Source organism: Castor canadensis, chromosome 8 (assembly GCF_047511655.1).
Source record: "Castor canadensis chromosome 8, mCasCan1.hap1v2, whole genome shotgun sequence".
Classification (NCBI taxonomy): domain Eukaryota; kingdom Metazoa; phylum Chordata; class Mammalia; order Rodentia; family Castoridae; genus Castor; species Castor canadensis.
In genome coordinates, this window is record NC_133393.1 from 27,471,483 (window position 1) to 27,484,080 (window position 12,598).

General features: G+C 35.1%; 2 protein-coding genes across 2 annotated transcripts; both read left to right on the forward strand.

The window, feature by feature from the left end:
* The first annotated feature begins 1,918 nt into the window (after positions 1 to 1,918).
* On the forward strand, positions 1,919 to 2,857 carry LOC109674560 (olfactory receptor 2B11-like). The gene has a single exon (XM_020151496.1). The coding sequence runs from the start codon at positions 1,919 to 1,921 to the stop codon at positions 2,855 to 2,857; it is 939 nt and encodes a 312-aa protein (XP_020007085.1).
* Positions 2,858 to 9,191: 6,334 nt separating this feature from the next.
* On the forward strand, positions 9,192 to 10,130 carry LOC109674561 (olfactory receptor 2B11-like). The gene has a single exon (XM_020151497.2). The coding sequence runs from the start codon at positions 9,192 to 9,194 to the stop codon at positions 10,128 to 10,130; it is 939 nt and encodes a 312-aa protein (XP_020007086.2).
* The last annotated feature ends 2,468 nt before the right edge of the window (positions 10,131 to 12,598 follow it).

The window sequence follows — 12,598 nt, forward strand, 5'->3', positions numbered from 1 at the left end:
AATGGGTAGATTATAATTTCTAGAATATTTCTTTCAAGAATGTAATTAATTAAAACTTCACCCTTTTCATATCCCATTTTCAACAGAGCATTTTCAATTAAGAAGGAACTTAAACTAAGATATATTATTAAACTCAGCTTGTGCTAAAATAAACTGGAATGATATCAGTTAAATGAGGTGTAGGGGCCACACCCAACCAGGAAGCGTACAGACCGTGCAGATGCTTTCTGTGGAATCCTGGAATTCTGATCTTATTGTTTCAATACGTCATTTAAGGGATTGATTGCTTTTTTATATTTAGACCTCCTCAATTTAAGCAGACTATGAGAATGAGTTGGTATCAATATTCCAATATATGAGTACTAAAATGCCATTTGTCATAGGGTACTAAACGATTTAATAGGTGTAAAAAGCTTATTGGAGTGCTTGATCCACAGAAGAGTTATGAGTAAGTTTGAATTATTGTTGCTATTGCCTACTTCTGACCCAGGATAGTGCAAAATGAAAGGGAAACACATTTGACCTGTTGGTAGTTTATGTGGCAATTAGGCAAGAAAAAGATGACTTTGAGGACTTAGTGAAGTAGAGAATGTGAAACGTCTGCTTTATTTCCCTAAAAATGCAATCTGGTACCAGGAAACCACTAATTGATTAGCTGAATGAGTCATATTTTGTCACTGAGAGACTATATTAACTTCCTATCTGAATATTCACCATCTTATAGGAATATTCACCATCTTATAGGATATTGTGGACATAATGAAACGCACTTCCCCACTAAAGAACAGGAACAACATAAACAAAACTTTCATTGCCTGATCTTTCTCTTTCAACACGTTGTTACAGTCAGCTTCTTAATTTTGTTTTTTTAATATGCTTTCTAGCTTAAAAACAAAAGAAAATGACCAGAAGTGGCGAGTCACTTTGATTCAATTTGATTCCAATAATTCTCTGGGAATGAATTGAGATATTGACTATTCTGATAACAGTTACTTAGAGTTCAAAAATGTATTTTAGCTATCAATAGGTCACTGATAACTGTTTGAACTCTTTTAAAACAAGATGTTTAAGATTCTTGATAAATGAAAATTTTTTATAGATGGACAAATTAGGTAAAACATAACATGAAAGATCAAATGCTCAAACTTTGAAGTAAATAGTTATGCAAGGGAAAAAAAAACCCATAAACACAAACTCTTGAATATGGGAAACCTAACTCAAGTACCATTACATGTTCAATACCAATGTGCAGAAACAGATACTAAAAGTGTTCAAATTTCTTGCACAATTCCAAATAGCTAGAAGAGATTTGTTTAACTGAAGTCTTCTTAGTCCTGGTTGAGGTGAAAGGATGATTCAAGTAACTCGATGGAAGCAGTGAGGGCTATCATGATGATTCCCATGGCTCCGCGTTTTTCTCTCCTTCTCTTATGGCTACCTTCACACTTTTTCTATTCCATTTCTGCAATGCTTTGTAGAAATGTTCACAATACAGATCATGTGATTCCAGGATTCCATGCTTTATCTACTCTGTCAGATGCCCATAGATAGATAATTTTCATTTTAATAGCAGCCTCAGTTGATTTTGGGGTCAGCCAAAGTTTGACAACCACAGTTCTGGAGTTTCACAAACACAATCACTTCTATTTTTCATCAAATCTTCACCACAATTTAGGGAGATAATTATTGTCAATTCAATATATAGCAGAGGAACATCGGTTACTTGTTGACTTAACTGCCTTTAACCGAAGTTTCATGGATGGGAATATGGTCACCTATACAAGAGTTCTGGGTTCTTTCTACAAAGAGTTGTTACACATGTTCAAAGTTGAAACAGCCAATGAAAAATGTGTTTGCTTATTCCTCACACCTCTTTCTCTATGCCACTTTCCTATGATAGGTAAAATAAGTTGAAGTGATGACACTAAGTAACAAAAGCCACCCAGAAGAGTTCATCCTACTAGGCTTTGCTGACCATTCTTGGCTGGAGCCCCCTCTATTCATCATTCTTCTGATCACATACCCCATGGCCATGATGGGAAACATCGCAATTATAGTGGTATCCAAGGCAGATCCCCGACTCCACATCCCCATGTATTTCTTCCTCACCAATCTTTCTTTCTTGGACATGTGTTACACCACAAGCATTGTACCTCAGATGCTGTTTAACCTGGGAAGCTCTAAGAAGACCATCAGCTATATTGGGTGTGTAATTCAGCTGTATGTCTTCCATATAATGGGGGGCACAGAATGTCTGCTCCTGGCTATCATGTCCTTTGATCGCTATGTGGCCATTTGTCGACCTCTGCACTACACCTTCATCATGAATCCACGTTTCTGCATCCTATTAGTTTCTGTTATGTGGCTGATTGGCATGCTCTTTGCTTTCTCAGAGGCCTCTCTTACACTATGGTTGCCACTGTGTGGTATAAAAGAGCTGGATCACTTACTATGTGAGATTCCAGTCCTGATAAAGACTGCCTGCGGTGAAAAGGAGGTTAATGAGCTCGCACTGTCTGTGGTATGCATTTTTATATTAGCTGTTCCTTTATGTTTAATTTTAGCTTCTTATGCTAGTATTGGACGTGCTGTGCTTAAGATTAAATCTTCTGAAGGAAGGAAAAAGGCCTTTGGAACATGTTCCTCTCATCTCATTGTAGTTTCCCTATTTTATGGTCCAGCCATTAGCATGTACATTCAGCCCCCATCCTCCATCACAAGGGACCAGCCCAAGTTCATGGCTCTCTTCTATGCAGTGATGACTCCTACACTCAACCCCTTCATCTACACCCTGAGGAATAAAGATGTAAAGGGAGCATTGGGCAAGCTGGTGAAGAGCATTTTCAATTTCAAGTGAATACTTAAATACACCAAAGAAATTATTTCATAATTATAGTGAGTGGTTCATCTGGATTTGTCTAATAACTCATTCTTGTCTCATAATCCAATCCCATGTTACTTATTCTTCCTGCCAACCATTTCTCATTTCTGGTAGTTTTATAATCAGTTTGGGCATGAATGAAATTCAACTAATTAGCACCAGAATATAACTCTACTATAAAATATTTTTAAAAATTCCTGGTTGATACATATCTAACTATTCAATAGTAAAAAAAGATATAAATTAAATTCATTAGTTGAAGCTAATCATCATATAACACTCATCACATAAAATACCACCAATTGTCTCCTGTCAGTGTCACCTAAGAAACATTGTAACACTCTTGGAGTTTGACTTATGTCTTTCTGGATAGCAGGATTCATTCTGTGTCCAGGAGGCAATAATTATATGTTTTAGGAGAATCATGAATTTATCAACCTCAACAATTCAGGTAGCCACTATTAGTTCTTTAAAAATCCATTGTAAATCTTAATGAGTTAGTGTGAAGTGTTTTCTGTGTTTAATTAAAGAACCTATTAAATATTCAAATGAATAAAATGAAGACTAGAGAAGGAACCTCAATGCTAGAGCATTTACCTAGCTTGCACAAGGCCATAGGTTCAATCTCCAGCACTGCAAAACAAAACCAAATAAATAGAATGTAGAGATAAAAACTGGATAAATTTTATGTTCCTTTTAAACATCATAGGTATTATTCTTTTGAATCAATGAGAAAACAATGACATGATACTACTAATGAACATCAGATTGGAAACATTTTTGTGAATAAATTGGAACAGACAATTTCAGTCTTCTGAAACTGGGCAAGAATCAATATGAAAAAGAAAAATACATATTTGTGGGAAGGGAGTGACTAGATTACAACAGTAAAAATATGACCATCTTTGTATTGATACAGCCTTTAAACACAAATGTCATTCAAATCTGTATCATGAAAAGTTGCAAGTTAAACAACATGGCTATAGAATTCATACCCAAACTTAAAACTTTGCCATAGTTACAATTTAGGGAAATGAATTCTTGAATTTTGTGGTCATTAGGGGGTGAACAAAAATAACAAGAGTTCATTATGATTTCGCTTAGTGAAAACATAAAGACTATACAAAACAAGTTACTTTGTCTATGCAAAATGCCTCTGAAATTATGAATATCTGTGTAAATCGTTGTAAGGAAATTCACATGTTCTCCTGAAGAGGAACCCACGGCAACCAGATCCACTCTGCAAAGTCTAAGTCATCTGGTGCTGGTCTGGTTCTGGAGACATTTGGATTTTCTTATTTATTTCAGGGAATATGTTAAATAATTCAAAATTCTCTGATTTGTTGATGATCGTTAATGATTGCTATGAAACATTTTTAAATTTCGTATGTTTCAAATATCACATTTCTTTGATTTTTGGAATATTTGTGTATTCATAAAAAGAGATAGCTTGAAAATTGGGCCCACTTCTAAATTTGGTAGAATTCTACTTTTCATATACTCCTATACACATAGCCTAAAATTTTTCAATAATATTATAAATGTTTTTTACATTTTTTATTGTAATCCATCACAAGAGGTCAAATGTTAAATTTTCCACTTGTGGCATCATGTTAGCATCCAAAATGTATCATATTTTAGAGCCTTTGGATTAGGAATGCTCAGACTGCACTGAAGTTTTTACTTTGGGGGCAAAACTCAGCAGCTATGTTAAAAGCATAGTTAAACAGACTTGATTATAGTTGTAGTGATTTCTTACATTGCCCTGTGTCCTTGTGAGATGCAGATGGTATGCAGGATTTTTTGGGTGTTGGGGTTCTTGTTCCATTCTGAGACAGAAAGCAAAGGCAGACTCAAGCAACAGAGGTCAGAAAGATTTTATTTATAGAGAAGAGAAGAGAGAGGCTGCATGGGGGCATGCAGTAGGACCTAGAAACGGGTGATTCTGTGGGTCAGGATGGAAATTGGGTTTTTAATAGCCTTTTTTTTTTTATTGCCTGAGGGCAACGATGTCTCTCTGGTGCAAACAGATGTTTCCTGGGAAGAAGTGTCTCCCTGTTGTCCTAATTATCACCTTTTGGGCTCTCCTGCAGTCTGACCTTCAAGTACCCCCCTCAATGATCCCCCTAACAGCTGTTAGGAATAGGGATGATGAAGTCTATTCAGTGACTGCTTCTTTTTTTTTTTTTATCTTTTCTTCATATGTGCATACAAAGTTTGGGTCATTTCTCCACCCTCCCCCTTCCTCCCTTTCCCCCAGCCCCCTCTCTCTGCCCCCCACCCCCTCGCTTTCAAGTAGAAACTGTTTTGCCCTTATCTCTAATTTTATTGGAGAGAGTATAAACAATAATAAGAAGGACCAAGGGTTTTTGTAGGTCGAGATAAGGATAGCTATACAGGGAGATTCCTCGCATTGCTTTTGTGTACATGTGTTACATTTTAAGTTAATTCTTCTCGAACTGACTTTTTCTCCAGTTCCTGGTCCCCTTCTCCTATTGGCCCCTGTCCTTTAAAGTTTCTGCATTAGTTCCTTTGCATTGAGGACATCAAATGCTATCATGTTTTTTGGGTTTCTTACCTATCCTCTTACTTCCCTTGTGTGCTCTCGCCTTATCAGTTACTGCTTCTTGCTGACAGGGGCAATCAAGGGACCCATATCATCAGGACTGACCACGAGAGGGATTATTGAGAGAACGATAATAGGTCGATTTCATCTCCACCAGGGGCATCTGTAGTTTGATGGATTCTAGGCGAGAGGAAACAAACTTGACAAGTAAGTTTAACATGCAAGGCCCAAACACACGAGAACAACGGCAACTGTAAGCCCAGAAAGGGTAGGAACCGTGTCCTGGAGGGAAGCCAGGATTTTATTTGATCCCATGCCTGTGTGGATATCTGAGTTTCAAAGAATAAAGAAGCATATCTATAGAGGGCTCTGTCCCAAGGAACTTTCTCCCAGCACACCTGGGAGAAGGATAAATGAATGGTCTGTGTAATAACAAATGATGACAAATGCCCAAGAGGTCTCAGGAAAAGCCTATAAATAGTATACCTACAAAGCATGCTTTACATTTTTCTACTATTGCATCCTTAACCTAGTCTTTTTGTCCTTTGGTACCTGGTTAAAAGAAAACCTAAAATTTCTGAATATGATACTTATGTATGTCTCTGGGCAGCAGTTTCTCTGCTTGAAAAGTTAAACTATATCTCTTCACAAGGCCTTTTTAGTAAAGACTATTTATCAAAATAAGGTATGTAAGAAGACACTGGTCTTTTTAAATTTTATTTTATTAGTCTAATTGTGCAAAATGGTTTCATTGTGATATTTACAGGCAAATAATGTACTTTGATCAAATTCATCCTCTCTATATTACTTTCTTAATCACTTCTCTCCTCCTCTCTCCTTTTTAACAGTTTTTGGTTTCACTATGGCATTTTCCTCTATATACAAAATGTATTTTTATAATATTCACCCCTTGTCATCCTCAAAAAGTATTTCATTTCAGAGACTTTTTTCTAAATTTAGAATGCCAAGTTCAGAGCCGCTGGGAAGAAGGAGAATTGTCTGAAATTAATTCCTCCCTGTCTTTTACTTACATGTCAAAGCATTTATATTTTAAGAGTATTTCAAAGAAATATTAAATACTTGAATGAAATAATGAAGCCTCCATTCAATCATATGACTATATCACAGAATCAGTTTTGGAAGTATGGCCAAAATTTCATGGATTGACTCCACCACATGTTTCAAACTGAGGTTTTGTTTGTTTCAGATAAAAATTACCTTGATTTCCTCTTGTGATCTTTTATTTTTTATAAAGATGAAAGATCTCATAAATATAAATAAACCCTCTGTGTGATTAAACTAAACTGGACTAAGATACACTAGATTGAGCATGTTAGGGGAGATTCAAAGATGTCATCATAAATAGGATCTGGCAATTTAACTGACTTTAAACATTTGTTCATAAGTAGATTTCTAAAGGAGATAAGATAGAAAATCAATGGAAGTAGAGGATACAAAACTAATGGAGTCCAAGGGCTAAAATTATGAAAGATGATAATGACATGGAAAATGAGATCTGACAATGTAAAGATTGTGCTTATACATGTTTCAGAGTAAATCACAGTTGTAGGCACTGTTGGGTGTCTCTAGGGAAACAGCAGGAGAGACTAAGCGTGAGCACCAGTCACAGACAAAACTACACCTAATTAAGTAAAAATGTTGAGCAAAACTCCAAATAATACAAAACAAATAAAAATGGTGAAACTATGTTGGAGAGATCATTGTCATTACATTTAATTAGATAAAATACATTATGGAATACTTCCTGAAGGATTAAATCCAAAATTACTCTTTAAAAACTTGAAAAAATGACCAATGGTAGAAAAGATAAAATGTAAATACAGCAATGCTAAATGAATAAACAGTATCATCAATTATTTAATAATGTAGGTAGCCAGCAATTTCTACAATATTTATTTCAAGAATATAATAATTCAAACAGCATTTTCACCTGACAAAGAACTTAGACTAAGATGTATCCCTAAATTCAAGTTTTACTAAAATACTGATTTCAACTAAATGAGGTTTAGGGCCACACTCACTTAGGAAACATCCCTACAGTACTGATTCTTTGTATGGAATCTTAAAACTCCGCTCTTGTTGTCTCAATATCTCACTACCTCAATTACAACATTGATTTCTTTTTGATATTAAACCTCTATAATTTTAGCAGACTATAAGAATGAATAGGTATTAATATTCTAACGCATGATGCAAAATTTTCATTTGACATATGGTTTGGGAATGGGTACTAAAGGATTTGATGGATGTAAAAACTTATTGGAGTTTGTGACTCACAGGATCATTAAGGATCAGTTGAATTATTATTGTTATTGCATAGTTTTGACCCAGGATAGTGCATAATCAAAGGTAAACACTCACATTTTACCTGTTGGTAGTTTATGTGACAATCAAGCAAGAAAAAGATGACCTTGAGGACTTAGTGAAGTAGAGAATGTGAAACATCTGCTTTATTTCCCTAAGAATGCAATCTGATACCATGAAACCACTAAACTGACTGGGTGCATAAGTTAAATTTTGTCACTCTGACACTATTTTAACTTCCCATCTGAACATCCCTCATTTTACAGGAGATTATGGATATGGTGAAATGCACTTCACCAGCGAAGGACAAGAACCATGTAAACAAAAATTTTATTGATAATCTTTCTCTTTCAATGTGTTGCTAATGTCAACTACTTAATTTTGTTGTTTTTAATGTACTTTCTAATTAGAAGCAGAAAAAATGAAATGGAAGTGTCAAAACATTGTAATTCAGTTTGATTCCAATAATTCTCTGAGAATGAATTGAGATATTGACTCTTCTCCTGACAGCAGTTACCTAAAATTCAAAAATGTACTTTAAGTTACCAGTAGGTCACTGATAACTGTCCAAATTCTTTTGCTAAAATAAAATGATTAAGACTCACTAAATGAGAGTCTTTACAGATGGACAAATTAGGTAAAATGTTACATGAAAGATCAGATGCTCAAATTTTGAATTAAACAGTTATGCAAGGACACATGAACACAAACTCTTGAACATGGGACACCTATCTTGAGCACCATCACATGCTGAATTTAAACTTGTGGAAAAAGACTTTGCAAGTGTTTGAATCTTGCACAATTTCAAATAGCTAACAGAGATTTGTTTATCCAAAGTCTTCTTACCGCCTATGGAGGTGAAGGGATGATTCAATTAACTCCATGGGAGACGTCAGGACTATCTTGATGATGTCTGGATTTTCTCCTTCTCTTATTGCTGCCTTCCCACACTTTTCCTATTCTGTTTCTGCAATGCTGTGTAGGAATCATCTGAATGCAAGACTCCATGCTTTATCTACTCTATCACACACCAGGAAATAGAATCAATAATTATATTCTAATAGCATCCTCAGCTGATTTTTGGCCAGCCAAAGTTTGAAAAATACACATCTGGAGTTTTACCAACAGTCACTTAAACATTTCATCAAATCCTCACCAAAATTCAAGCAGATAGTTATTGTCAACTTCATTGCACAGCAGAGAAAAATCAGTTAGTTGTTAACATAACTATCTTTAATTGGAGTATCATGGATGGCAATTTGATCACATATGCCAGATTTCTGGATTCTTTCCCCAAAGAGTTACTATACAACATCTTCTAGGATGGCATAGCCAATGTAAAAAATGTGTTTTCTCAGTCCTCACATCACTTTTTTTTTTTTGCCAATTTCCTGTGATAGGTAAAATAAATTGAAGAGAATGCCAATTGGTAATAAAAGCCACCCTGAAGAGTTCATCCTACTAGGCTTTGCTAACCATCCTTGGCTGGAGCCCCCTCTATTCATCATTCTTCTGATCACATACCCCATGGCCATGATGGGAAACATCGCCATCATCCTGGTGTCCAAGTTAGACTTCCGTCTCCACAGCCCCATGTATTTCTTCCTCACCAACCTCTCCTTTTTGGACATGTGTTACACCACAAGCATTGTCCCTCAGATGCTGTTTAACCTGGGAAGCTCTAAAAAGACCATCAGCTATATTGGGTGTATAGTTCAGCTGTATGTCTTCCACATAATGGGGGGCACAGAATGTCTGCTCCTGGCTATCATGTCCTTTGATCGCTATGTGGCTATTTGTCGACCTCTGCACTACACTATCATCATGAATCCACATTTCTGCATCCTATTAGTGTCCATTTTGTGGCTGGCAGGAGTGATCTTCCCTTTCTCAGAGGCCACTCTTACAATACAGTTGCCAATGTGTGGTATAAAAGAGCTGGATCACTTACTATGTGAGATTCCAGTCCTGATAAAGACTGCCTGCGGTGAAAAGGATGCTAATGAGCTCGCACTGTCTGTGGTTTGCATTTTTATATTAGCCATTCCTATAAGCATAATCGTTGCTTCTTATGCAAGTATTGGACATGCAGTATTTAAGATTAAATCTTCTGAAGGAAGGAAAAAGGCTTTTGGGACATGTTCCTCTCATCTTATTGTAGTTTCCTTATTTTACGGTCCAGCCATTGCCATGTACATTCAGCCCCCATCCTCCATCACAAGGGACCAGCCCAAGTTCATGGCTCTCTTCTATGCAGTGGTGACTCCTACACTCAACCCCTTCATCTACACCCTGAGGAATAAGGATGTAAAGGGAGCATTGGGCAAGCTGGTGAAGAGCATTTTCAATTTCAAGTGAATACTTAAATACACCAAAGGAATTATGTCACAAATATAGTGAGTGGTTCATATGGATTTGTCTAATAACTCATTCTTGTCTCATAATCTAATCCCATTGTTATACCATGTTATTTTCCCGTGTTACATATTCTTCCCAGCAACCATGTCTCATTTCTGGTGGTTGTATAATCAGTATAGGCATGGATGAGATTCAACTAATGAGCACTAATCAGAAAGTATGTAACTCAGTTGTGAAAATATTTTTAAAATTTCCTGGTTGATACATATCTAACTACTAACTATTCAATAGTAAAAAAGATATTCATAAATTATAAATTCATTACTTTTAGCTAATCATCATATAACACCACATAAAATAGTGCCAATGGATTTCCCATCAGTGTCACCTAAGAAACATTCTAACTCTCTTAGTGTGACCTGTGACCCACCTCTTTGTGTACAGCACGGCTTTCTTCTGTGTCCTAAGTGAAATGCTATATGTTTTAGAAGAATCATGAGTTTATCAGCCTCAACAATTCATGTAGATACTATTAGTTTTTTTAAAATGCATTTTAAATCTTAATGAGTTAGTGTGAAGTGTTTTCTATGTTTGATTAAAGAACCTATTAAATATTCAAATGAACAGAATGAGGTCTAGAGATGAACCTCAATGCTAGAGCATTTGCCTAGACTGCACAAGGCCCTGGGTTCAATTCCTAGCACTTCAAAACAAAACAAAACAAAATAAATGCAATGTAGAGACAAAAACTATTAGTAAATTTTATGCTCCTATTAAACATCATAAGCATGATTCTTTTGAATTAATGAGAAAAAAATGAAGTAATATTACTAATGGAACAAAAATTGGAAACATTTCTGTTCATTTATTTGAACAGCTGCAAATGTCTTTTGAAACTGGGCAAGAACCAGTATGAGAAAGAAAAAAACATATTTGTGGAAGAGTAGCAACTAGGTTACAGTAGTAAATAATATGAGCATGTTTACATAGTTGCAGACTTTAGACACAAATATTGTTCAAAATCTGTATCATGACAAATTGCAAGTTTTATAACTTAGCTGTGAAATTCATATCCAAAAATTAAAACTTTGTCATAAAATTAATTACAATTTAGGAAAATAAATTCTTGAATTTTGTGACCATTTGGGGATAAACAAAAATAGTGAAAGTTCATTATGATTCTGCTTAGTATTTGAAAACATAGAGACTGTAAAAAAACAAGTTATTTTGTCTATCCAAAATGCCTCCGGTATGATTAATACCTATGCACATCCTTAAAGGGAAATCACATGTTATTCTGAAGAGGAATCCACTGTGAACATATCCACTCTGCAAAGTACCAAATCATCTGGTGCTGGTTTGGTTCTGGAGACATTTGGATTTTCTTATGTTTATTTCAGGAAATAAATTAAGTAATTCAAAGTCTTTCTGGCTGATTGTTAGTGATTGTCAAAAAAAAATACATAAAATTATAAAATTTCATATTTCAGATTTTTTTTGGTTTTGGAATATTTACATATTTGTAAATGAGATTGCTTCAGAATTGGACCCATTTTTAAATGTGGTAGAATTCTTTTTCTACTATACATCCTATATGTATAGCCTAAAGGAAATTTTAATAATATTATAAATATTTTGTGCATTTTTACTGTAATCCATCACATGAGATCAAGTGTAGAATTTTCCACGTGTGGCACCACATTAGCACCCAAAATGTCTCATATTTTTAGCATTCTGTATTAGGGATACTCAAACTATGTGGAAACTTTTAGCTCTTTGGCAAAACTTGGCAATTATGTTAAAAGCATAGCTGTACAGACTGACCATAGTTGTTCTTATTGCCTTCTTGTGTTTCTCTATGTTGTTGGTTCAGTTGGTGTGTATAAAAATTACTTATTTCAGAAGTGTAAATGTAATCCAGGGAAAATCACTGGGAATAATAAGAATTTCATATGAAAATGTCAGGATGAAGAATACTTTGAAAAATGGGGTAAAAACTAGAAAAATATTGTTTGTACTAGAAAATTGTATGACAGTGATATATGTTCAGCACACCACAATATTTAGAAGGTTTACATTTGAGAAATTCTTTTAAAGAAAAAGCATGTATTATATTTGAAAGTGAAGCATGCTCTACTCTTGATATAAAACATGAACAGTTCTTTCTTCAAGGAAAGTGATAAAAATTTTTGTCATTTCCACAAGCAGCCAGGGCTCTCCAAAAGAACACACAGAGGAAGTAAAGCATTTTAACTGTGGCTTCATAGACAAAAATAAATGCAAGCATGCACTTTGGAAAGTCTTCAAAATAAATACTCAAAATGATTGAACAATGATTTTCTTTAAACCCAAAGTCTCCTCACATTTGCATAACACAATAACTGCAAAGCAGGAAGTGCATCAGCTATAAGTGGAATTATTGAATAAAATACTAATTAGGATTCTAGTTCAACAAATACCCTTATGAG

What these genes read in the sequence shown, in the direction of transcription:
- LOC109674560 (XM_020151496.1), top strand. Translation starts at nt 1,919, where the DNA reads ATGACACTAAGTAACAAAAGCCACCCAGAAGAGTTCATCCTACTAGGC.
- LOC109674561 (XM_020151497.2), top strand. Translation starts at nt 9,192, where the DNA reads ATGCCAATTGGTAATAAAAGCCACCCTGAAGAGTTCATCCTACTAGGC.